Genomic DNA, 14,737 nt, shown 5'->3' with positions numbered 1-14,737 from the left:
ATGGTATGTGTTAGTGAAATCATGGAGGTGTTTCAACAGTTTTAGAAAACAGATACTCAAATTGAAAATTTTATTTATTAATCAGAATATTTACACAATCTACTCGAATTCTTTTATTAAAAATTCTGCTTATAAATTGTTTATGAACAAAACAACTTGTCAAATATGCAACATAAATATAAATTAAAAAGAAATCTTCTCCCTTTTTTTCTATAAAATATGGTTAAAATCATTTATATATACACAAGGTGGTGAGCTGGCAGAAACGTTAGCACGCCGGGCGAAATGCGTAGCCGTATTTCGTCTGCCGCTACGTTCTGAGTTCAAATTCCGCCGAGGTCGACTTTGCCTTTCATCCTTTCGGGGTCAATAAATTAAGTACCAGTCACGCACTGGGATCGATGTAATCGACTTAACCCATTTGTCTGTCCTTGTTTGTCCCCTCTGTGTTTAGCCCTTTGTGGGTAGTAATGAAATATATATATACACAAGCTATATTGCAATGTATAGGGTACATAAGTGAATGCAGAAAGACTTTGAGCAGACTGACAGATAACACTGCATCCATCATCAAATTGTTAATTCAATGGTGTAACAATGTGTATGTAATACAGTCAGTGCCTAAATACCATGGACTGTTCTCTATTTGCTGGTCTTACATAGCACTAATGTAAGCAACAGAACTAGAGCTAGATAAGTGAGAACTATCAATGACATTACATTAAAGTTGTACTCTTTTACTTGTTTCAGTCATTTGACTGCGGCCATGCTGGAGCACCGCCTTTAATCGAGCAAATCGACCCCGGGACTTATTCTTTTGTAAGCCCAGTACTTATTCTATCGGTCTCTTTTGCCGAACCGCTAAGTGACGGGGAAGTAAACACACCAGCATCGGTTGTCAAGCAATGCTAGAGGGACAAACACAGACACACAAACATATACATATACATACATACATATATATATATATACATATATACGACAGGCTTCTTTCAGTTTCCATCTACCAAATCCACTCACAAGACTTTGGTTGGCCTGAGGCTATAGTAGAAGACACTTTCCCAGGGTGCCACGCAGTGGGACTGAACCCGGAACCGTGTGGTTGGTAAGCAAGCTACTTACCACACAGCCACTCCTGCACCTACTTAATTATTAGAATAAACTTCTTTTTTTTTTTACTCACCCTCCCCACACATTCACCCCTACTTCATGCCACAAAAAAAAAAAAAAGAAAAGAAAGGAGAATGTGAAGTTATCTACCTGCAGACATTTGACATAATCCTTCAGTTTGCCTTGGTATAAGTGGTTAATTAGATGTGCTTGGTCAGTCTGTTTCCAATTCTGCTCAAGAGCATCAAACATCACCCGACATAATTCTTGCACGTCATGCTGATGCCACACTAATGAGAACAAACAGGACAGATAATGAAAAGAAAAAAGGAAAAATCTTTTGTAGAAAATATAACACCTCAGATATAAAGTTACAAAATACTACAGCTGTTATGAATATAACCTATGAAGTTATAGAGCTCAGAAATTGCACATTAAAATGTCTAATTTTATTTTAAATCCAACAATTTTAAATCCAACAAGAAAAATATAACAACTGCAGCGTGGAAGCTGTTTATAAGCCATTTAAGAAACACACAAAAACCGTTAGATTCACTTCAACATTTAAATTTAATTTGTGTCAAAATATTTTCGTCGCTTTGAGACAGCGACCTGATCACTGATAAAATTCTGTGCTGCATCTGAGAAAGTAACAGTTAGTTCATGATGTGTGTGTGTGTGTATGTATGTATGGTTATGCATGTATGTACATGTATGTGTGCATGCCTATACGCATGTATGTATGTATGTACTTACGAATGTATGTGAGTATTTAGGAGAATGTATAGACGTGTCTGTGTGTGTGTGTACATGTGTATGTACATGTGAACGTATGTATATGTACTGATACGTCAGTAAGAAAAATATATTATATGATTTAATACCTTCACTGCTATCCCAACCAAAACTGAGAGTCAAATCAGTGGTTTCAATGGCTCTTTTACAACTAGTCTGCAACGGTAACAGAAAAACATACAAATTAGTAAATACAACACTGAATGATATATAAAATAAAATACACAGAATTTTTAAATGATTTTCACTATAAGCCAGTAAGATTAGCAACTTTCACATTATATCCTATTTAAAGTCAAATAAGTAAATTAGATATCTCTATTATTTACACTTAATGTGGAGGCGCAATGGCCCAGTGGTTAGGGCAGCGGACTCTCGGTCGTAGGATCGCGGTTTCGATTCCCAGACCGGGCGTTGTGAGTGTTTATTGAGCGAAAACACCTAAAAAAAGCTCCACGAGGCTCCGGCAGGGGGTGGTGATCCCTGCTGTACTCTTTCACCACTCTTTCTTCCGTTGGCCTGCTCGCTTAGCCAGCGGGGTGGCGTCATTCAAAGGCTAAAACAATGCGTACACATTGTGACCAGCGATGTGTAACAACGTCTGATGGTCTAGTCGGTCACGTGATCATGTGATTTACACTTAATAGGTGCAGGAAAGGCTGTGAGGTTGAGAAGTTCACTTCACAACCATGTGGTTTTAAGTTCAGTCCTAATGCACATGGCACCTTATCATAGGATCTTTTACTATAGCCCCAAGCCAACCAAAGCCTTTGAGTGGATTTGGTAGAGGGAAACTGAAAGAAGCTCTAAGTGTGTTGCCTTGTTTTGACATCATGCATAAATTGTAAACAAACAGGCGCAGGAGTGGCTGTGTGGTAAGTAGCTTCCTTACCAACCACATAGTTCTGGGTTCAATCCCACTGCGTGGCATCTCGGGCAAGTGTCTTCTGCTATAGCCTCAGGCCAACCAATGCCTTGTGAGTGGATTTGGTAGACGGAAACTGAAAGAAGCCTGTCGTATATATGTATATATATGTGTGTGTGTCTGCGTTTGTCCCCCCCAAATTGCTTGACAACCAATGCTGGTGTGTTTACGTTCCAGTTACTTAGCGCTTCGGCAAAAGAGACCAATAGAATAAGTACTGGGCTTACAAAGAATAAGTCCCGGGGTCGATTTGCTCGACTAAAGGCGGTGCTCCAGCATGGTCGCAGTCAAATGACTGAAACAAGTATTAAAAAAAAATTTAAAAAAAACACATCACCACCAAACAAGCTGAGGGGTTAGCCTGCAATTTTCCAGGAAAGTATGTCCAGACTAGAGGGGGAATACTAAAGTACTTGAAAGCAGTTAAGAGAAAGGGCTGGCTGCCTCAACATATCTCATCTGACCCATGCACACATAGGAAATAAACATTAAAATGATGATGATAATAATGATTGATTGATTAATTGATAGTTACTACTTTTGGGATTGAAAGGTTTTTCAAAAGCAATTTTATTGGAATAAAGTCCAACCTTAAAATATGTTACAAAAATTGTGATTGCCTCTGATGTGAGTTTTCATTTATAAAATTAAAATTCAGCTGTTAGTATCTGAAATGGCATCCAGCACCGAAACATGGCCACAAACACCGCATAAATACTGAATAATTAAGATGCATGATTGAGGAGATCATTTGTTGAAAATGGAAGGATGAAAAATATTCATTTTCTCATTTATTAAACATCCACTTTTCCATGTTGACATAGGTTAGATGAGGACTTATTTTGAGGCAGGATTTTACAGCTAGATGCTCCTCCTGTTGCTATCTTTACTGTTTTACAAATAAAGGGTTTTCCTTATTCCACAAGTCTGCACTGTAAATATCAGGCAATAACACTGAACTTAAAACCATATAGTTGTGAAGCAACCATGCCTACCTAAGCGGAAAAATGGGATCTTTTCGGTCTGAATGGCAGTTTTTAACAATTTCTAGGTAACTAAAAAATTTTAAACTTCGTATACTGGTAGAATGTGTTTATAAAATATCGTTTTCTCTTGGCTTTATTGAGAAAATTCTATAGTTTGTAAGATATTTTTTGTTTTTTTTTTTTCTTCAATTTCTGCAATTTCAATCAATCAATGACGTCTATTGAGGTTAAAAACAAAAACATTCAGTGCCGGATGAATATGTCCCTCGTTTAAGAAACAGATTGGGTTTATTTACATTTCTGAAGAAAAAAAGATACCCTTCCCCCAATCCCTAAGCAACCCTAACCCTAAAACAGATTGAAATGCAATAGATCGATACTAGGGTCATAATTATGGGTGACAATTTCATATGACACCGCTAGAAAAAAAACTGCCATTCAAACCGAAAAGATCCGAACATCTTTTTCTCTTGGCTTCATTGAGAAAATTCTATAGTTTGTAAGATATTTGTTGTTTTTTTTTTCTTCTTCAATTTCTGCAATTTCAACCAATCAATGGTGTCTATTGAGGTAAAAAAAAAAAAAAAAAAAAACCATTCTGTGCCATACGAATATGTCCCTCGTTTAAGAAACAGAATGGGTTTATTTACATTTGTGAAGGAAAAAAGATACCCTTCCTCTCACCCCTAACCCTAAAACAGATTGAAATGCAATAGATCGATACTAGGGTCATAATTATGGGTGACAATTTCATGACACCGCTAGAAAAAAAACTGCCATTCAAACCGAAAAGATCCGAACATCTTTTTCTCTTGGCTTCATTGAGAAAATTCTATAGTTTGTAAGATATTTGTTGTTTTTTTTTTCTTCTTCAATTTCTGCAATTTCAACCAATCAATGGTGTCTATTGAGGTAAAAAAAAAAAAAAAACCATTCTGTGCCATACGAATATGTCCCTCGTTTAAGAAACAGAATGGGTTTATTTACATTTGTGAAGGAAAAAAGATACCCTTCCTCTCACCCCTAACCCTAAAACAGATTGAAATGCAATAGATCGATACTAGGGTCATAATTATGGGTGACAATTTCATGACACCGCTAGAAAAAACTGCCGTTCAAACCGAAAAGATCCGAAAAATGTTATTTTGAATAAATGTTTCAGAAACATACCAAGAACAAGCTCTCAAACCTAAATGAATTACAACAGCAGTAATAGAATAAGAGTAACTAGCAGTAGGTCATATTTGTCAATGAGCAATAAACTAAATGTGAATTTTTTTTAATAAATAAATCTAAAATAAATTAAAAGCTAAGCTAAGCTAGGCGCAGGAGTGGCTGTGTGGTAAGTAGTTTGTTTACCAACCACATGGTTCCGGGTTCAGTCCCACTGTGTGGCACCTTGGGCAAGTGTCTTCTACTATAGCCTCAGGCCGACCGAAGCCTTGTGAGTGGATTTGGTAGACGGAAACTGAAAGAAGCCCGTCGTATATATGTATGTATATATCACGTGATCACGTGACCGACCAGACCATCAGATGTTGTTACACATCGCTGGTCACAATGCGTTCGCATTGTTTTAGCCTTCGAATGACTCCACCCCGCTGGCTAAGCGAGCAGGCCAATATATATATATATATATATATATATATATTATATATATATATATATATATATATTATATATATATATATATGTGTGTGTGTGTGTGTGTCTGTGTTTGTCCCCCTAGCATTGCTTGACAACCGATGCTGGTGTGTTTATGTCCCCGTCACTTAGCGGTTCAGCAAAAGAGACCGATGGAATAAGTACTGGGCTTACAAAAAAAGAATAAGTCCCGGGGTCGATTTGCTCCACTAAAAGGCGGTGCTCCAGCATGGCTGCAGTCAAATGACTGAAACAAGTAAAAGAGTAAAAGAGAATAATAACAAGCTCACCTGTAAAGTCAAAAATAGTTTCTGAAGCTGGTAGGGAATACTCTTTACAGCTTCTTCTTTGCTGCCAGTAAATTCCCATCTGGTATTTAAAAAAAAAATTGTCATTCATTTATATGCTTAGAACAACAACATAATAGATCCACAGATACACAAAACGATGTTAAAACATAAATTAGTAAACAAACATAAGCTTGTAGAAAATTATTAACCATCTTACAAACAATAACTCTCGTAGAAAATTATCAACCATCTTACAAACAATTACTCTTGTAGAAAATTATTAACCATCTTACAAACAATAACTCTTGTAGAAAATTATTAACCATCTTACAAACAATAACTCTTGTAGAAAATTATTAACCATCTTACAAACAATAACTCTTGTAGAAAATTATTAACCATCTTACAAACAATAACTCTTGTAGAAAATTATCAACCATCTTACAACAATTACTCTTGTAGAAAATTATTAACCATCTTACAACAATAACTCTCGTAGAAAATTATTAACATCTTACAAACAATAACTCTTGTAGAAAATTATTAACCATCTTACAAACAATAACTCTTGTAGAAAATTATTAACCATCTTACAAACAATAACTCTTGTAGAAAATTATTAACCATCTTACAAACAATAACTCTTGTAGAAAATTATTAACCATCTTACAAATAATAACTCTTGTAGAAAATTATTAACCATCTTACAAACAATAACTCTCGTAGAAAATTATTAACCATCTTACAAACAATAACTCTTGTAGAAAATTATCAACCATCTTACAAACAATTACTCTTGTAGAAAATTATTAACCATCTTACAAACAATAACTCTTGTAGAAAATTATTAACCATCTTACAAACAATAACTCTTGTAGAAAATTTTTAACCATCTTACAAACAATAACTCTTGTAGAAAATTATCAACCATCTTACAAACAATAACTCTTGTAGAAAATTATCAACCATCTTACAAACAATAACTCTCGTAGAAAATTATTAACCATCTTACAAACAATAACTCTCGTAGAAAATTATTAACCATCTTACAAACAATAACTCTTGTAGAAAATTATTAACCATCTTACAAACAATTACTCTTGTAGAAAATTATTAACCATCTTACAAACAATTACTCTTGTAGAAAATTATCAACCATCTTACAAACAATAACTCTCGTAGAAAATTATTAACCATCTTACAAACAATAACTCTCGTAGAAAATTATTAACCATCTTACAAACAATAACTCTTGTAGAAAATTATTAACCATCTTACAAACAATTACTCTTGTATAAAATTATTAACCATCTTACAAACATTACTCTTGTAGAGAATTATTAACCATCTTACAACAATAACTTTGTAGAAAATTATTAACCATCTTACAAACAATAACTCTTGTAGAAAATTATTAACCATCTTACAAACAATAACTCTTGTAGAAAATATTACCATCTTACAAACAATTACTCTTGTAGAAAATATTAACCATCTTACAAACAATTACTCTTGTAGAAAATTATTAACCATCTTACAAACAATTACTCTTGTAGAAAATTATTAACCATCTTACAACAATAACTCTTTAGAAAATTATTAACCATCTTACAAACAATAACTCTTGTAGAAAATTATTACCATCTTACAAACAATAACTCTTGTAGAAAATTATTAACCATCTTACAAACAATAACTCTTGTAGAAAATTATTACCATCTTACAAACAATAACTCTTGTAGAAAATTATTCCAAACATCTTACAAACAATAACTCTTGTAGAAAATTATTAACCATCTTACAAACAATAACTCTTGTAGAAAATTATCAACCATCTTACAAACAATAACTCTTGTAGAAAATTATTAACCATCTTACAAACAATAACTCTTGTAGAAAATTATTAACCATCTTACAAACAATAACTCTTGTAGAAAATTATTAACCATCTTACAAACAATAACTCTTGTAGAAAATTATTAACCATCTTACAAACAATAACTCTTGTAGAAAATTATTAACCATCTTACAAACAATAACTCTTGTAGAAAATTATTAACCATCTTACAAACAATAACTCTTGTAGAAAATTATTAACCATCTTACAAACAATAACTCTTGTAGAAAATATTAACCATCTTACAAACAATAACTCTTGTAGAAAATTATTAACCATCTTACAAACAATAACTCTTGTAGAAAATTATTAACCATCTTACAAACAATAACTCTTGTAGAAAATTATTAACCATCTTACAAACAATAACTCTTGTAGAAAATTATTAACCATCTTACAAACAATAACTCTTGTAGAAAATTATTAACCATCTTACAAACAATAACTCTTGTAGAAAATTATCAACCATCTTACAAACAATAACTCTTGTAGAAAATTATCAACCATCTTACAAACAATAACTCTTGTAGAAAATTATTAACCATCTTACAAACAATAACTCTTGTAGAAAATTATTAACCATCTTACAAACAATAACTCTTGTAGAAAATTATTAACCATCTTACAAACAATAACTCTTGTAGAAAATTATTAACCATCTTACAAACAATAACTCTTGTAGAAAATTATTAACCATCTTACAAACAATAACTCTCGTAGAAAATTATTAACCATCTTACAAACAATAACTCTTGTAGAAAATTATTAACCATCTTACAAACAATAACCTTTTCAAACTCCACCCATCTAACACCCGTGGACATGTTTACAAAGTCAGAAAACAGCACAGCTACCATGACTTCAGGAAACATTTTTTCGCGCTGAGAGTTGCTGAAGCGTGGAACAGACTGCCGGCATCAGTTGTTAGGTATCGGAGCACTGCATCCTTCAAAACTTCCATGCTTCCTGAGATTCGCCAACACTACACCTGATTTTCTCCCCTCTATACACACACAAGCATGTATCTGACTCATACATTGTTCGCTTTCCAAACATTTTTACATTACTGCATGTGCTTTATATGCACTTTCTGACAAGTTGTGGTGCACCTGAGCACTGTATACAAAAATTTCATTATTATTATAATAGAACAAAGAGTATCAAATGACAAAAAGAGCTGATACCTGTATAGGGCATTTCTAAATTCTGGAGTCATGAATAAAGTCTGCAACAGGCTATTAAGGTAACAGGTCATAGCTTGGTTTACAAGACCAACAAACCCTGGAAAATAATAACATTGCACCAAATGTAAGAATGTAAACAAAGACCTAAAACACATCAAGTTAGTAAATTATACAGTTTAATTCAGTTTATAAAATTTACAACTCAAAATCTCAAATAATGGTTACTGAAGATTCGGAATAAAAAGCACAATAAACCATTTTATTTGTTAGAATAAAAGAGATAAGTGACAAAACTTAATTTTTAGTCTCAACAATATAATGATCATAATCATCATCATCATCATTTAACGTCCGCTTTCCATGCTAGCATGGGTTGGACAGTTCAACTGGGGTCTGAGAAGCCAGAAAGCTGCACCAGGCCCAGTCTGATCGGGCAGTGTTTCTACAGCCGGATGCCCTTCCTAATGCCAACCACTCCGTGAGTGTAGTGGGTGCTTTTTACGTGCCAGATGAAGCTGGCAAACAGCCATGATCGGATGGTGCTTTTTACGTGCCACCGGCATGGAGACCAGACAAAACTCGCAATGGCCACAATTGGATGGCGCTCTTTACGTGCCACCGGCATGGAGGCCAGTCAGGGCAGCGCTGGCTACGGCCACGTTCGGATGGTTCTCTTACATGCCACCGGAAGAAAAAATAAAATTATTTTTAATGAAGTATTTTGTTAAAATTTAATGCAGTATCTTATCAAATCATACTGACATTATGTCCTATATGCTAGTATATATAAAATGCATGTAATTCCTATCTACAGTCTGTTGTAGTTCTCATTTCTAACTTATATTCTATACATCCCCAATCCAACAAACTTGCAAATATAAACAGTAATACATTCCACACAGATAAAATCAGGAATTTGTCAGTAAACCAGACTAAAAAGAAAATAGCAAAGTACAATGTGAATGTAATGCTAATATAAAATCTATAAAGGTTTTAAATCACTATCTTAAACATTTTATATTAAACTAGCAGTATCGCCCGGCGTTGCTCGGGTTTGTAAGGGAAATAACTATATAAGCATTTTTAGAGATGTAAAGTATAATAGCCATCTCAATATGGCTAACCACAAAGTGGGGGTGTTACTGTAACTTTTTACGTTCTGAGATTTAATAATAAATTTTTAGAGAGTTACTTCCCTTATATATGCCAAAAATGCATTAAAAATGGGAAAAATTGATGGTAAATTTTTTTTTTAAATCGTAGACTCATCGTAGACGCGTGCTAATAGCCAGAAGGGCTTGATATGAATCACGACTATAAGATACCCAGTTTGGGTTAAACTGTACCGCAAAATGTGGGAGTAGTTAGGAATCTAAATCGTAGGAGACAGACAGCACACAACCTCTCTTTTATATATAAAGATATGACTATCTTTATACTGAAATAACAATGAAGATATGTCTATAACATTATGGGCAATATCTATTCACATCCCTTTGGATATTCACAGAATGACATTCTGCACCATACAATGGTTTACCAAGAAAAACATTACTACACAACAGAAAATAGCTTTTAAAACCTAAATATCAACTTCCATCTTTTATCAATATTTGAAATCCTTTTAAGGTGGCACGCTAGCAGAAACGTTAGAATGCCGGGCAAAATGCTTAGCAATATTTTGTCTGTCTTTACGTTCTGCGTTCAAATTCCACCCAGGTCGACTATGCCTTTCATCCTTTCAGGGTCGATAACTTAAGTATCAGCTGCATACTGGAATCCATCTAATTGACTGGCCCCCTCCTCAAAATTTTGGGCCTTGAGCCTAGAGTAGAAAAGAATATTTGAAATCCTTTCATAGTTTGCTCCTTCTCAAATGGAAAAAATTTACACCATCTATAAGGCCACCATCTGGCCACCATCCATAAGGGTTCTTTAAATTCAATCCCTTTAGTAAAATCAAGATGATTGCAGCCAATATTAGTAAAGTTTATAAAAGGTGATGGACTGGTTGTAAGATGTCAGGCAAAACACCTTACAGCACTTAGTTTCTGCACTTAATATTGTGAATTCAAATCCCATTGAATTCAATTTTGCCTTTCATCTTTGCAGTGTTGAAGTACCAATCATTACTGGTGATCAATCTGTACCCTTCTCCAAACAGTGAAATCTATGCCAAAGTTAGAAATCAATACCAGCAAAGTTTTATGATAAAGTGCAACACACAAACTTCTTTCCTATGAATCACCTTCAATAATAATCATCAGGATTGAAAGTTTTATCATCAAATCCCACCCAGTCCACCAATTTTAGTGGCACAAAAAAAATGAGATGGTTTCATCTACTCAGAATTTTGGGTTTTAATCAATTTCCACAAGGCAATCAGTATTTCGTCTGTCTTTACGTTCTGAGTTCAAATTCTGCCCGGGTCGACTATGTATCTACCTGCTGTTATCAGGCTAAAACATTCACATTACCTTTTGAAAATAATGAAACAAAACCAAATGGTCCCCATTTGAAACAAAACTAAACGCAAACATTATTTCAAGAAAGAACCATGTCATGCTCCGCTTGTTAGATCAACTTGGAAATTCCCATTCACTACATATCTTACAAGTCATGATTCACTACTTCCAATCCAACTATAACAATGTCTGCTCTTCAGAATTTTTTTTTTTTAATTATCATCAAGTAGCACGTATTTAAAAGAAAACCCAATAAGCTTTTGATGTGGCATAGCTCACCAGTTTCTGATTTGTGATGACTCAAATAGTAACTATGGTCTATAGAGCTGGCTTGTATTTCCTCTTTAACTTCACAACTGTAATTTGGTGATACTTCAGAACCAACGTGATCCTGGGTTTCACATCCATGAGTGGTTGGTGCTTCAGAAGTTTCTTGTTTTTGGATGATTAATGATATATTAGAACAACCTTCAGTCTGGAGAAATAGAAAATAGCAAAAGAAAAATAAACAAAAGTTTCACTGCTTAGAATGAATGATTCTTGCCAAATCTTAAACTAGTCAGTTATACAAAAAAAACATAACAATACTAAAAATAGAGAAGTAACCGATCAAGTTTTACACAATAGTCAAAGTTGTTTAACATCAACTAGTTGCCAACAGAAATTGTAAGTGAACTCATTAACTGGATACAAGTTTAGTATCAGACAAATTTGGGACAATTAGCTGTCTAATATCTATGTTGATGACAACTGTTACATATAGTTTATAAAATTTTCTTTGCTGAAGTGAGAAAGAAGTCTAAAGTTACATTATTTGAGAGTGTAAGTATTTTTCAGTCAGACGGGTTAAGCTAAGTACTGCGCCTTCATAAATAAACCTCTACATCTCACTGGATTTTATTTACCAGGCGTGAATTTGGTACTTTAATCAATTCATCAACAGCTCATTATATTTAACGAATATAATGATGGAATGGATGAAATCAAAAATTGGTCATTGAAATAAATAAATAGGTAGTAACACCACAATAACATCACCTTTAAAGTATAGCAGCACTTAGAACATATTTTATTAACATTACTTACTTAATTTCAGTTTTGATGTCCATGAAAACAGATTAAAAAAAAAAAAAAAAAGGTAAATATCTCTTAGAAAACATGCTGTGCAAAAATGGATACAGGTATGGCTCTGTAGTTAAAATCTTCAGATTGCAAGTGCACAGTTCTGAGTTCAATTCCAGTGCAGTAGTTTGAGCCAGTATTTTTCATAATGGCCTCAAATTCTCTGTTGTCTTGAGAGAAATTTCGTAGACAAAAATTCACAAAAGCATGTCATGTATGTAAGTGTGTATGTGAGCATGTGTGTGTATATATATACACATACACACATCTATATATATACGCATACAGGAGACCAAAAGTGTACGTACGCCACAATATGTATATATAGAAAAAAAAACACAAGAACATACAGGTGACAATAAAACATCCAGACAATTAGACGATACAAAAAAGGACAGGAAAAAAACAAGGATGGGTCATTCGGAGCTTTCTTTCATCAATCAAGTACCAGATCATTGTTGCAGTTTTGGCCAGTTACACTTAAGACTGCTCCAATCTGGCCAGCCCAAGAAAATCTAAGAGCAGTAGATTCTTTGGAAGAAAGCAAGTGAATATATACAAAAACAAGGACGAAAAAAAAAACAGAGAAATGAAACAGAATTACAAATACAAACAACAAGACATTTACAACAGGTGTCTTTCGACTAAGGACGAATTAAATTAAGCTGGCGTGTGTGGAAGTGAGGCCAGGAACGTAGGTGATGAAAGTCATGGGAAGGAATACAAGAGATGCTACACGGACGGTTATATATATATATATATATATATATATATATAAATAAAGAAAAGTGACAATAAACTGGTGCAACAAAAATACCTTGAAGTATTTAATCATCATAGTTGTACAGACATGCCCTTCTCACCCTCACTATCAGAAATACACTCAACCACTGATTAGCCAGTTGTAAGCCTACAACCAACAACACTGTTTTAGAAAATGCACGATATAAGACAAATGAAAAGCATGGTATGAATGTGAAATCTACTTATAAAATGAATGATTTAGACAGTAAAATAAAACTTTAACCTGAAACTCAAAGCTTTTTTTTTTCTTTTCCACCCTCTTTTTCATACTGAGAAATCTAAATTACACTGAATAAGTCTATCTCGGCAAAAACTAAGACAAAAATTCAGACTTAAAACAATAAGACCAGTGATGGTACCCCAGCATGGTCGCGGCCTTCGGGCTAAAGCATTTTTATGGATTTAAGGATTTAGGTAATGAGTATCCAATAGTAAATCTATAAAATTTTAACGACTTTTGTTTTTGTTAATTAATGTCACTAACATTTTTAATATTAAAACAGACAAAAATAGAATGAAATCAACTTACTGTTGCCTGCATGGCTGTTTGCTTTTCAGATTTATAGATGGTAAAATTAAGAATCTGAATGTCATCATTGCAAAAGTCATCATTGCAGAGATCCTCGTTATAAAGACTTCCCAAAGTCTGGGTACTGTTCTTATCCAAAATTCCCTGAAATAAATAAGGAAAAATGTAATTTAAAGTAAATAATGCAAACAGATATTACACCACACATGTAATATAATAATAATATATAATAATAAAAATAATAATATATATAATAATAATAATAATAATAATAATATAATAATAGGGAAAATAACTCCAAACTTACAGGGAAAAATTCAATTTAGTATTAAATCAAATTTCACAATATAAATATATAAAATATAAATTAGAGATAAAACCACTATTATGCAACTCAAACAGTGATAGACATAAATCTAAGCATATATATATATATATGTATATATACACACACACATATGTATATATAGCAAGACTAAGTTCCTAGTAAGCAATAAAGTAGACAGGACACTACCCTACTCAAGTAGATGGCTCTGTTCGATTTGTACGAAAGATGAAGGCAAGAACTCCATATGGTGTACTCAGTGTAAGCTATGGACACACAAGAAGTACAGTGGATTAATAGGAGGACTATCAGAGAATGTATAGTGTTTGTATGTGGAAGATGCACAGGATCCATAAAAACTATAGAAACTCAGAAAATTGATTCTCTCAAATGCCCTGGTGGCTCATTAGAGGTAGTAGATAATTTCTGCTACCTAGGGAACCAAATTAGTAATGAAGGAAGCTGCACAGAGAGAGAGAGAGTGATAGCTAGAATAAGAATAGGATGGAGGAAATTCAGAGAGCTTTTACCTCTATTGGCCACAAAACGTTTCTCTCTCCAAGTGAAAGAAAGATTGTGTGATACATGTATATGGACATCAATTCTATATGATAGTGAGCTGTGGGACCTGAATGCTGAGGACATGCAGATGTTAGAGAAG

The 14,737-nt window shown here is 33.7% G+C and overlaps 1 protein-coding gene across 2 annotated transcripts in view; it reads right to left on the bottom strand.

Annotated features, from left to right (window-relative positions):
• LOC115217393 (ubiquitin carboxyl-terminal hydrolase 47) overlaps window positions 1-14,737 on the bottom strand; it is a 110,853-nt gene that overhangs the window by 45,834 nt on the left and 50,282 nt on the right. For both annotated transcript variants that reach the window (XM_029787079.2, XM_036499569.1), the window contains 6 exons: window positions 13,752-13,895; window positions 11,576-11,771; window positions 8,832-8,928; window positions 5,751-5,829; window positions 1,995-2,061; window positions 1,261-1,400 (listed from right to left, as the gene is read on the bottom strand). In XM_029787079.2, coding sequence (XP_029642939.1) covers window positions 1,261-1,400; window positions 1,995-2,061; window positions 5,751-5,829; window positions 8,832-8,928; window positions 11,576-11,771; window positions 13,752-13,895 — 723 coding nt within the window. The remainder of the gene's footprint in view (window positions 1-1,260; window positions 1,401-1,994; window positions 2,062-5,750; window positions 5,830-8,831; window positions 8,929-11,575; window positions 11,772-13,751; window positions 13,896-14,737) is intronic.

The sequence above is a fragment of the Octopus sinensis genome, linkage group LG1 (genome assembly GCF_006345805.1).
Source record: "Octopus sinensis linkage group LG1, ASM634580v1, whole genome shotgun sequence".
Classification (NCBI taxonomy): Eukaryota; Metazoa; Mollusca; class Cephalopoda; order Octopoda; family Octopodidae; genus Octopus; species Octopus sinensis.
Note: the sequence above shows the minus strand (reverse complement) of the source record. Positions and strands in the feature narration are given on the sequence as shown.